The sequence below is a fragment of the Tachyglossus aculeatus genome, chromosome 2 (genome assembly GCF_015852505.1).
Source record: "Tachyglossus aculeatus isolate mTacAcu1 chromosome 2, mTacAcu1.pri, whole genome shotgun sequence".
Lineage (NCBI taxonomy): Eukaryota > Metazoa > Chordata > Mammalia > Monotremata > Tachyglossidae > Tachyglossus > Tachyglossus aculeatus.
The window spans coordinates 22950359-22976130 of record NC_052067.1 but is presented as its reverse complement, the minus strand read 5'-3'; the positions used below and the strand labels follow the sequence as shown (position 1 = coordinate 22976130).

General features: G+C 41.6%; 1 protein-coding gene across 1 annotated transcript in view; it reads right to left on the bottom strand.

Annotated features, from left to right (window-relative positions):
• OSBPL10 (oxysterol binding protein like 10) overlaps window positions 1-25772 on the bottom strand; it is a 246816-nt gene that overhangs the window by 164951 nt on the left and 56093 nt on the right. Inside the window, exons 2-3 of the mRNA XM_038761397.1 lie at window positions 3627-3802; window positions 370-449 (exon numbers count right to left, since the gene is read on the bottom strand). Coding sequence (XP_038617325.1) covers window positions 370-449; window positions 3627-3802 — 256 coding nt within the window. The remainder of the gene's footprint in view (window positions 1-369; window positions 450-3626; window positions 3803-25772) is intronic.

The window sequence follows — 25772 nt, the reverse complement described above, 5'->3', positions numbered from 1 at the left end:
TTAAATTTTATTTAAGATTTAGCCCCTCCTTTTAGACTACACATCACTGATCATTTTAACAGAATAATAAAATGAACCTCTCCAGTCTGGCTTTACAGGACAATTAACACCTCTAAAAATTGACTTAGCTAAGGCATTTTCATACCCAGTCTCCATTCCCTCTGAATATTCCCAGGTTGAGAACACAAACCTCCTCTACTTATGTCTTAAAAGTTAAATGTAGGTCTGACAGGTACCAATTCGGCTGTCATGGAGTGGGAACAGCTTTGAGCAAACAGAAAAGACAGGTGCATTACTACGTTAATCATCCCGTATACTCTGGACTTTACTTACCCCAGAAATAGCATCATTTACTTTCCCCATAGTTACCTTGGAATTAGCTTCCATGTGGTATTTGGCACAGGATCGAAGCTGAGTCACCCAATACTGTTTCTCCTTCGCGTCGGCGGCTAAAATAGAGAACAGACAGAGAGAGAGAGATTTTGCAATGACTATACACAAATGCATCTAGTTCGTCTGTCTTCAAACCCATGCAAAAAGCTTGAGGAAATAAGAGGGAGAAGTGAGAAGAGGGAGGAAAGCAAATAAAAGTCTGAATACTGTAAAAGTCACTGACATGATCGTCTGATAAAAACTGGTCCTAAAGTCCTCAACTGACAATTCCCCCCACCCTGCCACTGACTGGATTAAAAATGCATCTTGAAATTTCTCATTAATACAATTTTAATATCTTTTTCCCAGTGGTAACCTGGGTTGCTGTTTTTGACTGGGCAACAAGAAAGAAGGGAAAGGAAAATGCACTTTTTAAAAAAATGTTTTTACCTCATGTGGCTAATCTGGATTTTTAAGTACAGTTCTACAATGACTTGTGTCATCTAACAGACATTGATTGTTCAGTGGAGGCATTTAAAATTTCAAAATAATTTCAAATTGAATGGCCATTTACATATTTACTCTCCTAAATTGGCATTGTAATTGGAAAGGACAAATTACAAAGTACTGCCTTAGTGATCCTCAAATTTCCCGAAAGAGCTAGTAAATGGAAATCAACTATAATTTTTTTTCATTTCATCTCCTACTTCCTAATTAAAGATATTAGTAATATGTATCTGAAGTGTGAGAAATATGTAATGCATTTGAACAAGATCTAAGATGTATGTTTTATCATCTACTACTACTACTACTAGTTAATATAAATGGTTAATATGTGAAGACCAATTTTTACATATTTCAAAGACTTTTCTGCTTAAAAAATACACTGTCCTTATTTTGTTAATAAACAAAACTATTTCGAGTTCCTTTTAAATGGGACATCAGGAGATCCTTTAAGGGCCAGAAAATGGATCCCTTGTCCATTAACCTGAATCTCAGGAAATACAGAATAATGATGATGACGGAGTCTCCTGTCCAACCAAGATTTGAGGGCCAAGTACCATAGTGAAGGAATTGATTATAGTGATGGAGGTTTTCGCAAACTCTCACCCCCGCCTTGGGGAGTATGGTCATTCTGACCCCTTTTCTCCACCTCCACATCCTGTAGAAGTCCTTCAGAATGCCTTGCGGTATTTGGCCATAGCCAAATCACCCCATGTGCCAATGAAATGATGCCACGTGAACGCAAAAGTAAATTCATTTTCTGAGACCATTTTTTTTTTAATGATACTTGTAAGTGCTTACCATATGGCAAGGACTGTACTAAGCACTGGGGTAGATAGAAAATAATCAAGAGTGGACAGAAACTCACAATAAATCTCTAAACTACTTTGCTAAATTTGCCACAAACAAAAATTGAGTTGAAGCTGGATGGTATTCCATGTCTTTATTCTCTTTACTACTGAAGATTAAGCCCATCCTAAGAATATGCACATGGTTTTAAAAATTGAATCCAAAACAGCCCTTGTGATTCTTATGGATATGATATAACTTTAGAATTTGTTTAAAATTATCATGATAGGGGTTAACAATCCACTGACAATGAACACCTCAAAGGACAAATCTATTATTAGTTTAAAAAATGCAAAAATACATTTTTTAACCTATTCTATCTGCCTTGACCATTTACTAAAACAAGTATTGTTCAAGACCATATAAATCTAGCCAGCTGGGGAGAAACTGCATGAGTATTAGAAGAGGACATTTAGCTCACAAATAATACTCAAAACAAAAACATTTCCTTTTTTCATAAACTATACACCTCTCTAAATTTATATTCTTCTAATTGTTTTATGGATTTTCCATCATAATTGGATTTCTTTTAAAGGAGATAGTAAAACACATTCGCTTACTCCTTTCTCAAGTGCTAGGGTGGTTGGCCACAGGGTAGGGATCAGAATTAGACTTGGGTGCGAGGGAGCTGGTTTGACTTCTGGCTTTGCCAGATTCTGTGTGCAACAGAGCCTGGTTTTCACTAGTCCATGTCTAAAATTGAGATAATCAAGGTTCCCTACTCTGCCTCCCGGCCTAGCACTTTGCAACTCCTCAGCAACTGGCAATAAATTAAAATTATAACTCCAAAAAGTTATGTCATGTTGCATCTACATAGCACCTTTCTTTGGGGTTCTTAAAGTACTGGAAAAACAAGTACAGGCAAAATTTTCCTTTCTGAAACAGAGATTCTAATTAGGGAGCAAAGCTATGGCATGCCCAGGAATTCATAATCACAGACTAAGGTCCCAACCAATAGGTGCCTTCTTTTAGGAAAGTAGGTATTTCCAAACATTAAATTGATCTTGCAGAGGGGAAGAACATTTCACAATAAACACATCCTTATTTCATTTGGCATGGGGAACACCTCTGGCACTGAGGAGCGTTTTTGGATCAGGTGAAATTACACTGAATAAAAACACGATTTTATGCTCTTAAAAATGGCAGGATAGTATAGGTTAAAACATCAAGGGGCAGCAATGGCTCTACCTTCACACCTTCACATTTAAGCGCTTAGTACAGTGCTCTGAACACAGTAAGCACTCAATAAATACAATTGAATGAATGAATGAATTTGGTGCACGGTTTTCTCTACATAGCTTCAAATTCTACACCTTAATGTACTGACAAGGAAGATGGATATGAAACCACCTCTGAAACCAGTGTTACAATGAAATGGACTACGTATCAGGTGGAAATAAAAACAAACTGTTTTGGGAGAGATGCTACTAAATGCCATGAGCTAGCATAGCAGTGTTCCCAAACTAGAATGCAGATTTCTTCAGAATAATGGAAGCCAAAAAAAAAAGTTGGCTGTTTAATGATTAGCTTATATGAGGAGCCCTGTGTTGGAGATGGGCTTAAGCCATTTTTTCCCATTCTCAGACCCAACTCCCCAGGGAATTCTAAGCCTGATGCAATAATTCCCAACGCTGCCTCCACATCCTACCTCCCTACTGACTGATCTGGTCAGATAAAAAAAGGAATAAAGAAGGCTAAAGCAGGTAGGAGAGAGGGAAAGGAGACTGTCCAGAGTGGTGGCAAAGTTAAGGCCTTTGATCACAGAGGGACCTGATGGAGAACCTACTTGTCCCAAAATTTGTTCTCTCAAGGTCTAGCACAAAGCAGAGCGTGGAGGGAGTTGGGAGTGTGGAAGTAGATCGGAAAGACCTATTTACAAAGAAACTTTGAGATTACTGTACCTCTCAGTTTATACATCTCTCCATTAGCAGAGTACACTACCAACATGTGCGGCGCTTCATCACTCAGAGAGACTATAGCGCCTGCCAAAGACAGGGCTCCTCGAGGCTTCTGGCTTTTACTCTGTTCATTCACAAAATATTGTAGGATCCCAGACTCAAAATCCAGCATAAAGTACCTGTTTAAAGAAACCACAATTGGATCATTTTTTCCCCCCCGCTCAGGAAAAGGCCTTTCTCTATGTTCAGAACAGTGAAGCGCTGTAACTTCTATTCAGATAGGCCCACAAATACATGAAATTAGAATCAAAGACAACCTCCCATGTATTTTACAGAAGCAGCCCGTTCCTGGGGGGGAGATAAGGAGGAATACTTCATTTTTAAATAGGAATGCACTTTATAAAGCAAGCTCAGAGGGGGCAAACGTTACTTTCCGCTTCTTGTCCCTGCAGGGTGAGATGCTGTAAACTGAGGTATTTAGTAAACATCAGAGCAGCCCAAAAAAAGATGTTTGCTCATTTTGATATAAAATGCCTGATAACTCATTCCAACAATTTCACTGAAACATCTGGAATTTGCTAGACCTCTTAGCAAAATGGCTTTTTTCTTCTTCGGAGAGTGGTACCCTGAGCCTGTAACTTGCAAAAGCCATTTCTGGATTGGTGATGAGTCTCTGCACCTGGCAACATTCATTAGCTCCAATCAGCTCCCCATTTCTACAAAATCTTTCCAGCCATGGCCCAAAGGCTTCTCTGCAGCCAGCTGGGTATACTTATGTGAGGAAGCAATGGTTTTGGTTGCCGAAGAGCTCACATGTGTGAACTCTCCTAGATTCCTTTCCCACTTTCTAGAAGGAACTTGAAATGCTGTTGAATGGAAGCCCCAAGAGTACAGAGGGAGGAATTATGCCACCTTGGTTTAGACTGCCTTTAGACTTTCAGTTGTGTAACCGTATCAGCCACAAAATAAAGTCTTTTCTAACCATCCATCTCTACCATGACTGGAAACACTATTAAGCACTTACTATGTGCAAAGCACTGTTCTAAGCGCTGGGGAGGTTACAAGGTGATCAGGTTGTCCCATGTGGGGCTCACAGTCTTAACCCCCATTTTACAGATGAGGGAACTGAAGCACAGAGAAGTTAAGTGACTTGCCCAAAGTCACACAGCAGACAATTGGCGGAGCCGGGATTTGAACCTATGACCTCTGACTCCAAAGCCCGGGCTCCTTCCACTGAGCCACGCTGCTTCTCAGTGGTCTGATCAGTGTGATTAAGCAGCACAGCCTAATGAATAAAGTACAGGCCTAGAAGTCAGAAGGACCTGGGTTCTAAATCTGGCTCTGCAACTCGTGGGCTGTGTGACCTCGGGCAAGTCACTTACCTCCTCTGCACCTGTTACCTCATCTGTAAAATGGGGATTACATCTGTGGCCCCCTTGTGGGATGGGGATTGTGTCCAAACTGACCAGTTTGTATCTAGCCCAACACTTAGTATAGTATCTGCTGCATAATACCCACTTAAACACCATAAAAAAGTGTTTCTGCCAACAAATCACAATACGAACAATAAACCTTTTTATTAGCGGAAAAAAACATCATGCTGAAATTTTAGTGATTTTTTTTGGTATACCTATCAATCAGCTGTATTCACTGAGTGCTTACTGTGTGCAGAGCAACATACTACATGCTTGGGAGAATACAATATAACAGAGTTAGTAGACACATCCCCTGCCCACACAGATCTTATAGTCTAGAAGGTCTGTAAGCTGCAGGAACATTTCATACCTACCTGTGTGAAATGTCGGTGGTTGCCTGGTGCTTTGATTTATTTTTATAGGAGACTAGAGAAATGGGAAGCAGTGTGGCCTAGTGAAAAGATTACGGGCCCAGGAGTCAGAGGACCTGGGTTCTAATCCCGGCTCAACCACTTGTCTGTAGGACCTTGGGCAAGTCACTTAACATCTCTGTGCCTCAGTTACCTCATCTGTAAAATGGGAATCGAATTCTCCTCCATCCTAGACTGTGAGTCCCATGTGGGACTCGTGTATCTACCCCAGCACTTACTACAGTTCCAGGCACATAGTAAGCGCTTAACAAATACCATAATAAAATGAGAAGACGATCTAGGCACCTACCAAGGAAAGCAGCTCAGCAGGGACAAAGAGAGCGCTATATAAAAATGCAGTTTAGTTAAGGCTATTGTCATTTCTCCATTTAAAATTACTTATGATTTGTTACTTTACTTCCTTGCAGTGTTTTCCACAGCACATTCCCATGAGATTGATCTCACAACCATAAAGTCCGGAAAGATGATGATCCAGAAGGGAAACAGATGGGCTAAGCCTGGCACCATATTGTTCCAGGGTATGGAGATGCACCTTAGCAAATAAGTGAGAGAAAAATAACCTTACATGAGTGCTCTATTCAGAAATCCCTGTCAGCGACACACCCTTTGGAAGATAAACAAAAGAAAAAAAACTACTAGAAATTCTCAACATTTTGAGGTATGGAGAGGCAGGTCTTATTGCTCCCATTTTCCAGATGAAGGAACTGAGGCACAGATGTCTTAACCAAGTGACTTGTTCAAGATAAAAAAGCAGGCAAGAGGCAGAATTGGGAACTAGAATCTAGGTTTCCTAACCCCCAGATCCATACCCCTTTCCCACAAAAATCTGATTTGTTAATTGAAAGTTATCAATGATGTTCATTTATTTCAAGTCTAAGCCATGGTTCATTGCTTACATGACGGTGTATTGGATTAATTTATTGCTTCTTTTTCAAAGAGAATCCCAAAATAGCCAATTCAATTTAAGGCAGATTCTGAATTTTTAAAAGTAGTAGTTTCACTTTACCTTTTTTTAATTGACCTGTTAATTCTAACCACTTGCCTCATCTGAGCTTAAAAACACATAACTCCAAATTGTCATCTTTAATCTTAGAGCCGAAAATAATGTTTACTAAGGAAGGTTTTTGATCATTTTAATCCTTTGTAAAGACAGTTAAAATTGTCTCCTTCCAGGAGAAAGAAGATAGAATAAAAAAGGTAAATACTTGAAATAAGATCCAGTGGTCATTCGTAGTTAATTGTAGGCAATGCCACCAAAGGTGGTATTTGGGCAGAATAATGTTTATCATCTCCCAAGGCTGAATGGAATTAGGGTTTCCTGCAGATTCAAATTACTGTCAGGTGTTGCTGTTGCTGATTAGAAACAGTTACTAGGTCTGAAAGCTGATACTTGCCTTCTTAGCATGGTGAAACATTTCAAGATTATTAGTGTGGTTTTTTTAATTAAACCAAGCAAAACTATTAATAATTTCCCAAAAGTGAAATGAAGTGTAATGAAAGTTGTATCAAGCAGAAATTCCTTGCTATAAGATTCAAAGCACTCAATCATTTCTTTCCTCAAGGATTGCCCAAGGTCATTCAGCAGGCAAGTGGCAGTCAGAAGCAGAACCCAGGTCTCCTAACTTCCAGCCCTGAGCTGTTTCCACTAGGACACTTTCTTTTGATAGTTACAATTTGGTCACAGATCACTATGATCATTTATTTACTACATCTGAAAGCAAAGAGAGGGTAGGGAAAAATAAAATAGCAAAAGAGAGTCATTTTATTTATTTGATCTGCTGATATTAGGCCTCTTTAGTGGGCACCCTGATTCAGATCAGGAGATGAGATTTTCCCAAAGGCAGGAAGTAAGAAGCACCTATAAGGCGGAGCAGGCATGCGTTTAATACAAGAATGAGCAATGTAGTGATCTGACAAAAGAAATTAAAACAGTTCACCAGAAAAGGGAACAGCTTCCATCCACCAACAGCTCTCAAACCACCCTACCTCTCACATCTCTGAAACCCCACTTCCTCTGTTTCTGTAATTTTGGAATGGTCTAATTTAGGCTAGCCCAAGGCCCCTATCAAAGAAAGCATGGGAGGGGTGGGATGGTGGTGAAGTAGAGTATTTGAATGGGGATGGGAGAAATAGGGAATCTAATTGAGTTGAAAAAGGTACAGAGAAGGAGGGCAACACAAATGATTAGGGGGATAGAGGCAGCTTCCAATAATGATAGACAAAAATGATTAGTTCTCTTCAGTCTGGAGAGACAAAGGCGTAGAGAAGATATGATTTAAGTTGACAAAGTTGCTAAAGGTGAACACACGGTAAACACAGAATTTTGTTCACCAGATCCCCCAACAACAGAAAAAGGCATCATCCACTGAAGCATGAAAAACTCCCGGGGGCCCATTTGCTCAGGTGACAAAAAATTATGCCTCAGCCCCATTTCTGGCCTCAAGACTGTAAATTCATTGTGAGCAGGGAATGTGTCTACCAACGGTGTTATATTGTACTTTTCCAAGCGCTTAACAGTGCTTTGCACATAGTAAGTGCTTAATAAATGCTATCATTATTATTATTATTACAGTGCTCTGCAAACAGTAAGTGCTCAATAAGTATGACTGATTGATTCGAGCCAGCCACCATCACACCACTAACCCTCAGTCCCTAATCCAGTCCCTCAAGCAGGACATCAGAAGTTGCTTAGCACAGTGCCTGGCACATAGTACGCACTTAACAAATACCATAAAAAAGTTGCCAGGCTGGATTACCCCCTCAAAGTGCACAGCCCACATAGCGGGCAGACACCCAGAAACCCAATTTCCATAGATATGGAGACTGACACCTCAGACTAACACAAACTCACACAGGATAGCCCGGCTGCAGTGGCCTGGGAAGTACACTACCAGGCACTTAGGACAACCCTGGGTACACTTCAGCAACCTAGATTTCTCTTTGGGACATCTGAACACACCCCCTAACTTGAGATCTGAATTATCCACTCAGGCTGTCTACAATGAACAGAATTAACCATATAGCTAGCTGCCAATCTCCACTTTAATCTGGGGTGTGTGCACATCAGTTGTCTGAAGAGAAGCCAGAAAAACAGAATAAGGGCGAAATTAGTCATCCCAAATTAAAATATTAAAATGAATGTATAACAGGAGCAGAAGGACCAGGATAAATAAGGCTTGATAACTGAGCTGAACTCCTTGACATCAATTTTATATGTCTTTCCAGTGTCTGGATTCATTAATCTCCATATTTCCTCTCACCTTCATTTCATTCCTGCTGAAGTATTTATCCAGTGCAAGCTTAGAACTCTTTGGCAGTATCACACCAGTAAATGTGTGTTAAAGTAGCCTTCTACTTCCTTCTCCTCTCAGACACTTAAAAACATTTACCATTTTGCAGTCTATAGTTCCTGTACTTCCAAAATTACTCATGCATTACTGGCTACAAGAAGATATTTAAAAGATGCAGAATCATACAGTGATTTCCCTGCCTTGATTTTAATACTGTAGATGCGGCATTTTGGGTTTTTTTTATGAATCTTAGTCTGGAGAAGAAAAGGGTAAAGGGTGACAACTGTCTTCTAGTTAATGAAAAGTAATTATGAAGAGGATGCTCACTAGTTCTAAGTCCTCAGAGGTCAAGAAGGAGGATGAAATCAGCTTGACTTGAGAATTTGGTTAGATATAGATTGGTTAGATATAATTTGGTTAGATATAAAGACTGTGAGCTCCCCGTGGGACAACCTGATCACATTGTAACCTCTCCAGTGCTTAGAACAGTGCTTTGCACAAAGTAAGCGCTTAATAAATACTATTATTATTATTATATAAAGGTGGACTTCTTGACTAAGACTGATTAATATGACAAATGAACCTCCATTACTGGGTATCTTTGCAATTAAAACAGATAATAATCCAACTTGGAAGGCTCTGGCTTTCCCTTCTTTGCTTACAGATGGAAGGTTAAAGCATACATCCTCTTATGATCCTTCACCCTCTGAGATTCTAGGAATTAGAATAGATACAATCCACCATTCACCTGCTCTGTATTACCTTGGGCAAGTCACTTAACCTCTCAGTGCCTTTGTTTCCTCATCTATAAAATGGGGATTAAATACTTCATTCATTCATTCAATTGTATTTATTAAGCGCTTACAGTGTGCAGAGCATTGTACTAAGCACTTGGGAATGTACAATCAACAATAAACAGTGACATTCCCTGTCCACAACGAGCTCACAGTCTAGAGAGGAATACTTGTTTCAGCTCTCCCTTGGACTTTGAGCCCTACATGGGACAGGGACTGTGTCTGAGGCACTTTGAATCATTCTTAGTGCCTGACACATAGCAAGCACTTAATAAATATCATTATAAATATTTGTCATCTGAGGAACTCTTAATATTTCATAAATATTACTCCTGGGTGTAGTATAGTTTGTACGTAATCAAGAGCAAGTAGCAAAATAGCGTGATGTGTGTGTGTGTACGTGTGTATATATACAGAGAGAGAGAGAGAGAGAGAGAGAGGCAGTGTATATATATATATATATATATATATATATATGTATATACTTGTATATGTGCACTTATATATAAACACAGATATATAAACTCTTTTTTTGAAGGTGAAGAAACTGAGCTACGGAAGTCGACTGACTTGCCCCCAAATCATATGAGGTAAAAAGAAAGAAGGGCTTAGAATGTGAGTTGTTAATTCTGTGTCTTATCTATTATAATAATAATGAAGATGATATTTATCGAGTTTACTCTGTGCTAAGAGGTGTGCTAAACATTTGAGGTAGATAAGAGATAATGAGATCAGACACAGTCCTTGTCCCATATGGAGTTCATAGTCTAAGGAGGAGGGAGAACAGATATTTCATCTCCATTTTGTAGATGAGGCATCTGAGGCACAGAAAAGTTAGGTGTCTTCCCCACAGTAGGCAACTGACAGGGCCAGAACTAGAATTCAGGTCTCCTGACTCCCAAATCCATGCTTTCTCTACTAAGCCATGCAGTCAGTCATGTCACCAAACTTCCCTAAAAAGCCAAATCTTACTACATATAAAATGTTGAGGCTCTATTTCACGTTATATTCTCTTTCCTTACTGTTTTATCATGAAGGAGGTCCTGTGCCCTTATTTCAGGTAATAAATTTCAGCTTTTCTTCAAAAAATTAAATATAAATATATCATTTAATTTAAGAGCTGGTTTAGGAAAATTTAAGATCCCAATATCAATTACAATTATGCAGGACAAATAACACAGTTGGCTGCTTTGGTGACAAATATCACTAAAGCCCTAACAGAATTCAAAATGGCTTGGCCATAAAACATGAGTGAAATGAAAAAACTACCAGTTGTTCGGGGGTGGGGGGGGGGGGGGGCGTTGCCTTTAAAAAAAAAGAAAAAAAGAAAACTACAACTAAAAAAGCATTTCTCCAAGGCCAAGTTTTAAACTATAAAGAAGGAGAGGAAAGAATAACAGTCTTTTGATCTACCATGATCCGAAGTGATTTAATCTGCTTCTAAGATCAGGATGATTTAATATCTAAAGTGTCAGAAAATATCAAGCAGTGATGTATTTAACAAAGGCTAACAGATTTCCAAAATACTATTTCCTGTCATGATCCAACTCTTTTTTATGAGCCTATTCACCTTTCCCACTAAGTTTTATAACAAGAGACAAATGTTTGCACCCCCATTCCCTATCCTCGTAACCACACCGACATGTCTAGTTATATGCCTAGGTAGGTAGGTACATGCCTACCTGAAGTTATCTGAAGGCCTTGATTTACGGGGTCACTTTGTACTATTTGCAGTAACAAGGGGCAACAGAAAAATCACAAGGTGATGACGAAAAAACTCCACTTAAAAACTACATTTCTAAATGCATTTAGAAGCTAGTTACCAGTGTCACCTGTAAAACCAGATCACACTGCTCAGTGCACGGCACTTAGTGGGTGCTCAATAAATATTATTACTATTGATATTTCTAGGGCCATTACAAATTAGTCTTCCATGACATAATGTTCCATCTTCGAAGAAATGCCTGTCTGTTTGGAAACAGAATGTGACCAAAGAGATAAGATGAGGTGCTCATGTCCAGTTGTTGCACATACCTTCACAAAGTGGCAGGGCAACCATTCATCGTGTGCGTATGTGTGTTAAAGAGAGAAAATAATTCATCCTGGCTCAACTGCTCTCTCCAGGATTCAGCTTCAGTCATACAATAGAGTTTATGAGCAAGAACTAACAATCTGTGAGCAAACTTTCATCTCCATTCTGCTACTTCTCGATTTATGGGCTCTCAGAGCTCTACTTCAATTGGCAAGAAAACCAAGACAGCAATCTCAGCTGGTTGGGTGTGCTGACCTAGAAATGTTTTTCCTCTTTTCCCCATGGAGTCTCGCTTCCCTATTTGGTGAATTCGACGTCTTCCCTGATTGCTTGCCAAGGCAATGCTCTGATTCATCAGGAGCCCCCACAGATTTCCCTCATGTTTCTCACTAGGACACATAAACTGTAGTGAAAAGATTCCTAGCCTGGAAGGCTGAAGAGGTGGGTTCTTAACCCAGCTCTGCTATTGGCTAATTTGACCATGGAGGTGACTCTTAACCTCTCTATTACTCTTGTCCCCATTTATGCAGAGAATATCTTTCATTTTATTTCTTTTTTACCTTACAACACTGTGTGCTGTAAGCTAACAGACCTGAAGGAACTCTAATCACAGATGCATTCTATGAATTCAGGATAATACAGCTATTGTTGAGAAACAGCGCAGCCTAGGGCATAAAAGCAAAGGCCTGGAAGCCAGAAGGATCTGGGTTCTAATCCCAGCCCTGCCACTTGCCTGCTAAGTGACCTTGGACAATTTATTTCACTTCTATGTGCCTCAGTTACCTCATCTGTAAAACGGGGATTAAGACTCTGAGCCCCATGTTGGACAGGGACTGGGTCCAACTTGATTAACTTGTATCTACCCCAGCATTTAGTACAGTGCTTAGCACAAAGTAAGTGCTTAACAGAAATCATTAAAAAAAATAAAAATAAGGGCTTGAGGACACGACTATTAGGGGTCCATACGGTCTAACGGGAATAAAAAGGATGTTCAGAAAGACTGACATCCTAATCGGTGTTCCTACACTTCTATTTGCCCTTTCTTGGCATTGTACTTTAGATGCCAAGTCGAGGTGCGCTTTATTTCTATGGTTATGAAAGTGCTTTAAAACATTCTATCACATAGTTACTCAAACTGCGTATGCATGTAATAAAGGCTTTTGAAGATGGCATCAATTCAGTGATTGTACCTGTTTAAACTGGTAATTGATGCCGAAATTGGAGGAGTAACAGTCTACAGAATCATACTGCCTCCATTTTTTAAAGAAAAAAATATCCAAGATAAAGATGGCACATTTGAAAGTTAATGTGCCATCTTGGGAAAAAATTAATGTTTGAATTAGCCATTGACGTTGGTGCTCTTTTACCTGGAACTTCCATTCCTTCTCCTAAAATACTGAGTTTCAGTTAATATACCATAGACCTCAGCCCATGGTAAGTTCACAGTGTATTGTTACACTGCACATCAAACCTCAGTCAAGAGAAATGATTCTAACATTTCCAGTTTAAACAAGATATGAATCAGGCAGTCAGTTTAGTGGCTTCTTTAAAATGTGCTTCAAAAAGAAAAAAACCAAAATGACATTTCAAAGGAACTAATTTTTCATTATTGATCACACTCTCTTCTATTTCTACAAGCAAATCAATAAGAATAATATAAAGGAGACAGGCAAGGGGAAGCTCTCCCACCCTCCCTGAGATATAGCAAGTGAGTCTGGGGTGACATTACCGGGGTGGACTCCAGACCTCAGTCTGCCTTAGCAGAGCGGCAGCCAAAGAAGCAATTAAGAATGAAAGCACAAGGAAAAAAACCCATCAGACTACTGAGTCAAATGACTTCTCATCCAAGGCCAAAATAGCCCTGACCTTGGCTTTTCTCCCCAAACATGTCCCTGATCCACATTTCCTCCTGCCCTCAGGATGTTGCAGAACAAAGCAACTTGATGGTACATTTCAGCAGATATCGTGGTTATGTGTGCTGCTGTGCGTAACGAGAACCCGATCTTAAGTTGTCAAAATAAATGCTAATACCTTACAGGATCACTTTATTTCTTTCTTTTTTCACTCCTAAATCATTTTCTTAACATCGTACACAATACAATCTGATAAACATGGTGGTAACAATAATAATGATAGCATTGCTTGCTATGTGCCAAAGATTTTGTTAAGCACTGAGATAGGTACAAGGAAATAAGATAGGGCACAGCCAGTGTCCCATACAGCCAAACAGTTTAAGAAGGAAGGAGATCCACCATTTTACAGATGAGGAAACTCAGGCAAAGGAAAGTGAAGTGACTTGCCCAGGGTCAGATATCAGGCAAAAAGAGAAGCCAAATACGAATCTCCCGATTCCCAAGTTAACCGTTGCCTGAGATTTGTATGTCATGTTGGGGAATGAAAAATGCTCCCTGCAACGTTAATTCTTCTGTATCTCAATGCTTGTGAATGAAAGGACTTTCAAAAAATTATTAATATAGTAAGCTCTTCCTTATGAGTCAAATTTATGGTTGAAAAACCAGACTGCTCCTCTTTCCCTACCCCCACCTTATAAAAAGCTATTTCCGAACAGCATTATCCCCTTTGTCGTCAGTCTTAAGATCACAAAGCCATTTGATGAAAAACTCCTGGAATGGTAGTAACAATAATTGTGGTATCTGTTAAGCACTTACTATGTGCCAAGCACTGTACAAAGCGGTGGGGTAGATACAAGATAGTCATGTCCCTCATAGGACTCACAGACTAAGTAGGAGGGAGAACAGGCAATGAATCCCCACTAAGCAGATGAGGGAACTGAGGCCCAGAGAAGTTAAGTGATTTGGCCAAGGTCACAAAGAAGGTAAATGACGGAGCTGGGATTAAAACCCAGGTTCTCTGTCTGCCAGATCCATGCTCTTTCCACTAAGCAGCACAAGGCAGGATTTTATGAAGTACTTACGGAGTGCTCAGCACATATTAAGCCATGGGTGGGAAACACAGGGGGAATCAGCAGCATGACCTAGTGGAAAGAGCAAGGACCTCAGAATCAGAGGGCCTGAGTTCGAATCCCAGCTCTGCCACTGACCTGCAGTGTGATCTTGGACAAGTCACTTCACTTCTCTGGGCCTCAGTTCCTTCATCTGCAAAATGGGGATTCAATACTTGTTCTCCCTCGTACTTAGACTGTGAGCCCTGATTATCTTGCATCTACCCCAGTGCTGACCACAGTGCTTGACACATAGTCAGCACTTAAATACCACCACTGTAATTATTTTTATCCTTCATTGTCCATGTCACTCAGGGGGCTCATAATCCAACTACTGTTCCTCAAGGAATGATAACTGGGCAGGACCAGTGAATTCGGTCGGCGGGTTCACTCCGGGAGTGGCAGAGCATTGGTCCAAAGCACCCGAGCCATCCTCTGCCATTCTGGCTTTGGGTCTCTCAGCTGCACGGCACCTGGAAGAAGGAACAGCCTGGAGGGCAAGATCTTTGTCTCTCTCGGTCGTAGGTTCCCAAATACCCAACACAGTGCTCAGCATTCACTAAGTGCTCAAGAAATGCTGATCATTCTTGTGCCCTTCTGGGACGACTCCCCCGGTCCTGTTAAAGCTACACATATGAACCACGCAACAAGCCTGCAGCTAGTGGGGAAGAAAGGAATCCAGAGGGGTGGAACACCAAGGAACCATTCCCCATGGGAGGCTAACAAAAGGTGAGGAGGAAGGGAAACATTTTCTGTCCACGGGATTGAGAGGGACAGGACGGCATGAAAAGAAGGGAAATGTCGGACAGGATGCCAGTGTGCAATTTAGACTTGCTGCCCCCAGAGCTGCACTAATAATCAATCAAAAAGAATCGATGGTATTTATTGAGCACTTACAGTATGCCAAGCACTGTACTAAATGCTTGGGAACATACTACAGAGTTGGTAGTCACAATCCCTGCCCGCAGGGAGTTTAGAGAGTCTGGAGGGGGAGGCAGACATTAAAATAAAAGCACTATTTTGCAACAGTTCAAACACCTCTATACTACAATCAGTGAATCAGTGGTATTTGTTGAGCATTTACTGTGTGCAGAGCACTGTGCTATGTGCTTGCGAGAGTACAACAGAGTTGGTAGATATGTTCCCTGTCCACAAGGGACTTACAGTCTAGAGGGGGAGATTGACGTTAAAATAAGTTTTGGATAAGAACATAAGTTCTGTGGGGCTGAGGGCAGGGTGAATATCAAGTGCTTACAGAATACAGATCTAAGTGCAAAGGTGACACAGAAGGGAGAAGGGGAAGCGGAGTAGAGGGCTTATTTGGTGAAGGCCTGTTGGAGGAGCTGTGATTTTAACAAGGCTTCATAGGAAGAGTGGTGGTCTGTCATAAATGATGGGGGAAGTAAGGTAAGCTTGCTACTCCATGTCTCCTGGCTTTTCTGCAGATGAACATGCATTTTTTTTTCAAGCGAATAACCCCAGAGGAGCACAGAAAATTTGGTTCAACTCAACAATGTAAAGTTCCAGTTCCAGAGGGTTTTTTACTCAATCAATAGTAGTTATTGAGCACTTACTGTGTGCAAGCACTGTACTAAGCACTGGGGAAGGTACAACAGAGTTGGTAGATGAGATCCCTTCCCACAAGGAGTTTATAATCTACAGGGGGAGACAGACCCCTCACCCCTCACATCCAAGCCGTCACCAAAACCTGCCGGTCTCAGCTCCGCAACATTGCCAAGATCCGCCCTTTCCTCTCCATCCAAACCGCTACCCTGCTAATTCAAGCTCTCATCCTATCCCGTCTGGACTACTGCACTAGCCTTCTCTCTGATCTCCCATCCTCGTGTCTCTCTCCACTTCAATCCATACTTCATGCTGCTGCCCGGATTATCTTTGTCCAGAAACGCTCTGGACATATTACTCCCCTCCTCAAAAATCTCCAGTGGCTACCAATCAATCTGCGCATCAGGCAGAAACTCCTCACCTTGGGCTTCAAGGCTCTCCATCACCTCGCCCCCTCCTACCTCACCTCCCTTCTCTCCTTCTACTGCCCAGCCCGCACCCTCCGCTCCTCCACCGCTAATCTCCTCACTGTACCTCGTTCTCGCCTGTCCCGCCGTCGACCCCCGGCCCACGTCATCCCCCGGGCCTGGAATGCCCTCCCTCCCCACATCCGCCAAGCTAGCTCTCTTCCTCCCTTCAAGGCCCTGCTGAGAGCTCACCTCCTCCAGGAGGCCTTCCCAGACTGAGCCCCTTCTTTCCTCTCCCCCTCGTCCCCCTCTCCATCCCCCCGTCTTACCTCCTTCCCTTCCCCACAGCACCTGTATATATGTATATATGGTTGTACATATTTATTACTCTATTTATTTATTTATTTATTTATTTTACTTGTACATTTCTTTCCTACTTATTTTATTTTGTTGGTATGTTTGGTTCTGTTCTCTGTCTCCCCCTTTTAGACTGTGAGCCCACTGTTGGGTAGGGACTGTCTCTTTGTGATGCCCATTTGTACTTCCCAAGCGCTTAGTACAGTGCTCTGCACATAGTAAGCGCTCAATAAATACGATTGATTGATTGATTGATTGACAGACACTAAAATAGATTAGGGATGGGGGAATAGTAGAATATAAGAATATTTACATAAGTGTTGTGAGGCTAGGGTATCAAGGCTCTTATAGAGTACACAGTCAAACTTTCATAGTCAACGCAGAATGGAGGGGAAATAGGGGAAACAAGGGCTAAAGGGGAAATAAAGAGCTTCATCTGGGAAGGTCTCATAGGATGGTTTTGAAGGTGGGGAGATTGGTAGATTGTCAGATATACAAGGGAAGGGAGTTACAGGTCTGAGGGAGAACATGGACAAGCTGTCAGTGGCAGGATAGATGAGATCGAATAGGTTGGTGTTATTAGAGGAGGTGAGTGTGCGGTTTGGGTTGTTCCCCAGTACTTAGAACAGTGCTTGGCACATAGCAAGCACATAATGAATACCATCATTATTATAGGAAATCAGTGAGGTAAGTTAGGAAGGGGAGAGCTGATTGAGTGTCATGAAGCCTATGATAAGGAAGTTTCTGTTTGATGAGGAGGTGGATGGGCAAACACTGGTGGCTCTTAAGGGGTGAGGAGAAAAGGACTGAAACTTTTTTTAAGACAAATAATCCTGGCAGCAGAGTGAAGAATGGACTGGAGAGGGGAGGGGTAGGATGCAGGGAGGTCAGCAAAGATGCTGATGCAGTAGTATTCAAGGCGGGAAATGATGAGTGCTTGGATCACCGTGGCAGCAATTTGAAAGGAGAGGAAAGGGCAGTTTCTAGAGATGTTGTGAAGGCAGAACAGATTGAATGTGAGGGTTGAATGATAGAGATGAGTTGAGGATAATGCCAAGGTTATGGGCTTGTGAAATAGGGAGGACAGTGGTGCTGTCTTCCTTGATAGGAACGTCAGGGAAGAACATGGTCTGGGTGGGACAATGAGGAATTCGGTTTTGGACATGTTAAGTTTGAGGTGTCGGTGGGACATCCAAGTAGCGATGTCCTGGAGGCAAGAGGAAATGCAAGACTGCAGGAGACAGATCAGGGCTGAAGGGTAGATTTGGAAATCACCTACAAAGAGAGTTAAATTGAAGGCTTGGAAGAGAATGAGTTCTCCAAGGGACTACATGGAGAATAGAAGGGAACCCAGAATTGAGACTCTCATCTCCTCCAAGAGACATTCCTGGACTAAGCCCTTTACTTCCCCTATCTCCCCTCTGCCTTGAGAGACTCCCACAGTTAGGAGGTGGCAGAGAAAGAGCCTGCAATGCAGACTGAGGAGGAGTGGTCAGAGAGTTAGAAGGGTAACTAAGAGAGGATAGTTTGGATGAAAGTCAAAAGTGTCAAAGCGGTTCTCTATGTCAATGCTTCGCTTACATCCGTACGTGGTAGTTTGAGGATAATGGCAGGTAAGGGATGAGACTGAGGGAGCTAACCTGACATGGACTTTTCCCTTTAAAATAACTCTGGAAAGAGATTGGCTTGAATTTCCCAATACCATAAAATACACTCATGTTTTGAAACAAGTTTTTTAGATTCTGACCCTTCTCTCTGCGCACCACTAATTAGATTCAAGAACCGGTCTCCTTCAGGGAAACAATGATCATTTGGCATGAGGAAATAATAGCAATATTCATTTTACCACGTCATCAAAATCACAAGCATCTCAAATCTAATTTTCTAAACAGTTACTGGAGAAAGAACCTTATAATTTTTTTGTCATAAAAAAATCCTTACTTTCAGTTTCTCTCTGTCTCAAACAATCATTTTTCCCTTTGTGACATTTACAAAGGAGAACGGAATTTTTCAATCCCCTGGTTTCCATGTAGCAAAGTTTCTCATTCTGAACTGCCAATTGGCTGCCAAACCAATAAAACTGAGTTTTTCCTTCAGTAGTTAAATTGTGCTCTCATATTCACACCCAAACCCACAGGATATTTTAACAGAATATTGCTCTGTCTGAAAGTTACTGTACAATAGTAAACTATCTCCTAGCAAGTTTTCCCCAACAAGCCAACCCTGTAAACCACCTTGCAAATTAAAAAAAAATAAATTCCCACGTGCTTGTAACCAGTAACTTTCCTTTCTTTTAAGTGACTTCTTGGTTGAGGATTTTCTGGAGCCTACCAAAACACACTAAATAAAGGTCAATTAGTAGTTTTCAATTATCAACCAGACCATCTGATTCCCAACTATGATGTTCCAACTATCACCCATCTAGTGCTCAGTCTTAGACACAGAATAGAGAAGACCAATACAGGGACATGAGGAAGTCAAAATTCAAAAGAACATCCTTGTGGAGAGATACAAGCTAACATTTCAAAAAAACAAGTAATTCATATAATTCAAGATAGGGAAATTCAAAAGAACATCCTTGTGGAGAAATATAAGCTAATATTTCAAAAAAAACAAGTAATTCATATAATTCAAGATAGAGGAAAGACTCAGGAGTTGGGGCAGGGGAGCAATACTGAGAGAATAAGAATAGCTTTTGAGTAACAATAAGGGGGCAGTGGAAAGAGCATAGGCCTGGGGGTCAGAGGACCTGGGTTCTAATCCTGACTCTGTCACTTGTCTCCTGTGTGTCCTTGGGCAAGTCACTTAACTTCTTTGTGCCTCAGTTACCTCAGTTACCTCATCTGTAAAGTGAAGATTAAGATTGCGAATCCTATGTGGGACAGGGACTGTGTCCATCCTGACAATTTTGTAATGATAAATGTGGTATTTGTTAAGTGCTTACTATATGCCAAGCACTGTACTAAGTACTGAGATAGATGGGGCTCACATGGGGCTCAAACCAAAGTAGGAGGGAGACCAGGTACTGAATCCTCATTTTGCAGATTAGGGAACTGAGGAACAAAGAAGTGAAGTGACCTGCCCAAGTTCACGCAGGAGACAAGTGACAGAGCCAGGATTAGAACCCAGGTCCTCCGACTCCACTCATTCATTCATTCAATCGTATTTATTGAGCGCTTACTGTGTGCAGAGCACTTTACTAAACGCTTGGGAAGTACAAGTTGGCAACATATAGAGATGGTCCCTATCCAACAGTGGGCTCACAGTCTAGAAGGGGGAGACAAAGAACAAAACAAAACATATTAACAAAATAAAATAAATAGAATAGTAATATGTACAAGTAAAATAGAGTAATAAATATGTACAAACATATATACAGGTGCTGTTGGGAGGGGAAGGAGGTAAGGCGTTTGGGGCTGGGGAGGGGGAGAGGAAGGAGGGGGCTCATAGGCCATGCTGCTTCTTGTATCTACACCAGTGAGTTAGTACAGCACCTGAGACATAGTATTAGCTTAAATACCATTTTTAAAATGGGGGGGAGGGTCATAGGAAACTCAGAAATTAATTTTAGGATGCCTAAAGAATCCTCAACACCTTTCAGTGATGGGAATGAAACCATTCCCTGCCCATAATGAACTTACAGTCTAAAGGGGAGACACGACATTGAGATAAATAAGTAATTTATAATGTATAATTTAAAGACATGTACATAAGGGCTGTGCAATTGAGGGTGGAGAGAATATCAAATACCCAAAGGTTAGAGATCCAAGTGACTAGTAGGCAAATGCAGGTACCTAAAGTGTATTTTCCTCTGTTTGATTAAATATGTGCTTTTGAATCTACACCAACATTTTGTATTTTGAAGTAACATTTTATATTATGTTTGAATAACAAACAATAAACATCTCAGGAGTTGTTGCCTTCGTCAGTGGGCATAACCTGCTCCTTCAAGGTCTTAGTAGCACTAAAGTTGTCACCATCTCCAGTCCCCCTCACTGCATTAAATATGACAACGTGGCTCTCGCAAACTCTTTGGAGTTGCCATATTGCACGATTTTAAAAGGTCTTAATACTCATATTTACGATATTTGTTAAGCACTTACTATATGCCAAGCACTGTACTAAGTGCTGGGGTGGATACAGGCAAATCAGAATGGGCACTGTCACTGTCCCACGTAGGGCTCACCGTCTCAATCCACACTTTACAGATGAGGTAACTGAGGCCCAGAGACGGGAAGTGACTTGCCCAAGGTCAAGGTCAAGCCCAAAGTCAACCCATTACCTTCCAGCCAGCTCATCGGCTGTACAGTGTAGCCCAGGTCCACTAACAGAATAGGAAGTGCCTTGTTTATTCCCTTCTGGCACTTAGAACAGTGCTTGGCCCATAGAAAGTGCTTAAATACCATCATTATTATTATTACAAGTTGTATCTTTTCCCCTTTCCCCACCAGCTGCCCCCAATCCTCCTAGGGAGGGAGGTGAGATAAATTCAGTCTGAGCTCTGCTATATCCACATATGGCCCCCCTACCGCTAAATAATTAGGCATTGTGAAACCAGAAGTCACATTCCCAGACTAGAAAAACTAGCCGGGTTTCTATTCCATTCCCATGTAATCTTCCTTACTCAACAATGCTTCTCACCTTTGTTACTTTATTACCCCTACAGTGTTTGCACCCAAGTGCTTTGGACTGGCTTGTGACCAAACACTCAAGCGTGTCAATTATAAGCAAGTCCTATGATCCTATGGCTCTTCCCAGCCAATCAACTCGCCTGAGTAATATGCAGTTTTGAGAGTTGAGATAAAGAAGTTTTGATGCCTAAGATAGAGAAGGAATGCTAATACCAACCAAATGTTCTATGAGCAGTTGGTTCAGGATGTCACAGAGGACGTTGAGGAAACGTAAATTTTCAAGTAAAACTGCTTACCCAGTTAGGTGAACTAGGTAATCAATTCAACTTGAAATACACAGGTAATAAAATTACCATGCCACTAAAAAAAAGATACTAGATCGTAATTCTCATCATCATCATCAATCGTATTTATTGAGCGCTTACTGTGTGCACAGCACTGTACTAAGCGCTTGGGAAGTACAAGTTGGCAACATATAGAGACAGTCCCTACCCAACAGTGGGCTCACAGTCTAAAAGGGGGAGACAGAGAACAAAACCAAACATATTAACAAAATAAAATAATTCTCCTCCAACACAAGCTGCATACTCAAAACCCAAAAGGATGCCAACCTCTCTTCAACGAGGTTAACCATCATCTCCACTCCCATGCATTTGGGGGAGTACAATCCAACAAAGTTGGTAGATACGTTCCCTACCCACAGTGATCTTACAGTCTAGGGGGGGAAACAGACATTAATATAAATGAATAAGTTATGGCTATGTACATAAGTGTTGTGGGGCTGAGGGTAGAGTGAATACCAAATACCAAATCAGCTCAGAAAAATGAAGTAACCTTTCTGAGACTCCCAGTTCCTCAAGATTAATTTTGTGCATGTGCACACACAGATGCACCGAGCTGGCTCTCTACAGAACAGGTACCCTCCAACTTGAATACGGACTGAGCAGTAATTTCAATGACTAGATGAGAAATCGGCAGGGACACCATTTCAGAAAGGTAATAAACCGGCACCGCAACGAAACAAGCTGTGCTTTCAGCTCATTCGTGACGCCTACGCAGGCTGTACCAAGATTTTTTGTAATCTGAGTAGAAGAGAGCCCTGGAAGGGAGGTCAGCGGGACAGGTGGAGGAGGAGGAGCCTAAAGGACAGACCTCCATTTCATTAACAGCAGACTGCATAAACATAACACGGCATTTTTCCAAGCTGGAAAAGACATCTCCAATTTTACATCTAAATCCACTGCCAACAAAGGTCAAGATCTAATTCCACAGAGTAAGATATTGAGACAGCTTTGCACTTCCTTAAGAGAAAGGCAAGAGAAGAAACAACAGTTGGAGAAAACCAGTAATTGACGCTGGTCCACAGCCAAACAGGCTTGAAAAACTTGCTTGGAAATCCTGGGCAAGAGGGCTTTTAGGGAAATCTAGGAGAGGCTCAACCAATTAAAGTTCCCTTGCTTCCATCTCCAATGGCACATGCCCTTTAACTCTCCACAAGAAGGGAATATGTCTGTTTATTGTTGTACTCTCTCTAGCGCTTAGTACAGTGCTCTGACACAGTAAGCACTTAATAAATATGACTGAATAAATGAATGAATGAATTAGCAGTTCCTAAGTTATCCCCTCCACCGACATGGACCTGCCTTACCCATGACCCCGCCAAGATTCTCCCAAAATTCCAGGGGACCAATTCAGCCCTCCCCCTACCCAGACAGCAATTTCAGCCCTGCTGCCAGAAGTCCCAGATGTCAGGCACCGTACTAAGCGCTGGGGCACATACGAGATAGTCAGGTGGGACACAGTCCATGTCCCTCATGGGGCTCATAGTCTTAATATACCTCACTTTTTGAAATTGGCATCACTGCTATTCTAGAAAGTGTCCAGATATTAGGGACCTCTTTCACACAATCAATCAATCAATTGTATTTATTGAGCGCTTACTGTGTACAGAGCACTGTACTAAGTGCTTGGGAAGTACAAGTTGGCAACATACAGAGACAGTCCCTACCCAACAGTGGGCTCACAGTCTAAAATCCTCAAAAACAAGGTTTGAAAATCGTATTTCCTTCTTTGATACAGAGCTCCTTTCTCAAACCGTAAGCTCATTGTGGGTGGGGAATGTGTCTGTTTATTGTTATACGGTACTCTTCCAAGCGCTTAGTGCAGTGCTTTGCACACAGTAAGCGCTCAGTAAATATGGCTGAATGAATGAATGATGGCAAAGAATAAAAAGCTGTACATTTTTCTTTTAGCTTTCCCAAGCTTTACAAGCTTCCACTTCCTTTTCAGTAATGTAATCTCCATTTAGGCCCTCTGCTTTCATAGGGACCCCCGCTTCCTGAAGCGAGCTGCAACCAAGTGGCCCAAACTTCTCCACCACCTGGGCTCTCAGATTCAGAGGGCAGTGCCTAAGACCAGGGCACTACCCCCTCCCACTCTCAGTCCACCGGTCATCACCAGAGGGAGAAGGTCTGTCCTGCTGGGAGATGGGAGGGTGGAGACAAGCACAGAGAGGGGCAAGCCCAAGGTTTTCCATCCAACTGTTAACTACGGGAAAACTTGTCAACGTGTCAACCAAGGACAGAAAGGGAACGTGTGTTTATTGTTGTACTGTAATAAAATAATAATAATAATGGTACTTGTTAAATGCTTACTATGTGCCAAGCACCGTTCTAACCACTGGGATAGATACATGGCAGTCAGGTTAGACACAGTCCCTGTCCCACATAGGGCTCACACTCTTAATCCCCATTTTACAGATGCGGTACATGAGGCCCAGAGAATCAATCAATCAATCGTATTTATTGAGCGCTGTGTGCAGAGCACTGTACTGAGCGCTTGGGAAGTACAAGTTGGCAACATATAGAGACAGTCCCTACCAAACAGTGGGCTCACAGTCTAAAAGGGGGAGACAGAGAACAAAACCAAACATACTAACAAAATAAAATAAATTGCCCAAAGTCACACAGCAGACAATGGTGGGGCCAGGATTAGAACCTCTCACCTTCTGATTCCCAGGCCTGCACTCTATCCACTAAGCCACAATGCTCTTATACTCTCCCAAGCACTTAGTACACTGTTCCGCACAGGTAGCATTCAATAGATACGACTGAATGAATGAAAGACTAAAGTAGAACAATGAAAAGCCCAAAGACAATTCCCTTCCAATATTAATGTGCCACTCCCTTTTTTTGTTTTTCTGGTTGTTGTTGCTTTTGATTGGGTTTTGGGTTTTTTTTGGGGGGGCGGGGGGCAGGTTTAATGGTATTTGTTAAGCACTTTGTGCCAAGGCACTGTACTAAGTACTGGGGTAGATACAAGCTGATCAGGTTGGACCCAATCTCTGCCCGACTTGGGGCTCACAGTCTTAATCCCCATTATACAGATGAGGGAAATAAAGTACAGAGAAGGGAAATGCCTCTTCTGAGGTCAACCGGCAGACAGGTGGATGAGCCGGGATTAGAACCAGGGTCCTTCTTGTTGTTTGTGACTTTATCCCTTCAGAGTGTTAGGCCTCTAGCAGGTAAGGAATGCATCTCAGGCTTCAGTTGTGCTTTTCCCCCAGTGCTGTGCACTGCATCCAGTGGGCACTCAATAAATACCATTACCACAATGACTACTGTTGCTTTTTACTGAATTTGCCTGTGTTTTCTTTCCCAGTGTGTCTGTTGATCCCCAACCTTTCAGAATGTGAGCTCCTGTAAGCCAGGGCTGTGTCTGATTCAAAATCTGTGTATCTCTCTCCGGCACTTAGTAGCGTGCTTGGCACCAAACACTTCTAGGAAAAGTAGCATTATTTATTTCTGACATCTGTTGTTTTCAAGGGGGTGAGCAAAATGACAGCAGTCTCTACCTCTAACAGATAGAATACTTCCTGCATTCAATTTTCTCTTTTTCAGGAAAGTCACATTGAATTCTTTAGGTTGCTTCTTAATTCATTCAGTCGTATTTATTGAGTGCTTACTGTGTGCAGAGCACTGTACTAAGCACTTGGGAAGTACAGTTCAGCAACAAATAGAGACAATCCCTGCCCATGACATGCTCACAGTCTAGAAGGGGAGGGGAGACAGACATCAAAACAAGTAAACAGGCATCAGTAGCTTCATTATAAACAGAAATATAGAAATATACACATCATTAATAAAAATAAATATAATTATAATTCTAAATATGTACATATACACACAAGCGCTGTGGAATGGGGCGGGTAGAGCAAAGGGAGTGAGTTGGGGTGTTGGGGAGGGGAGGGAGAGCAGAGGAAAAGGGG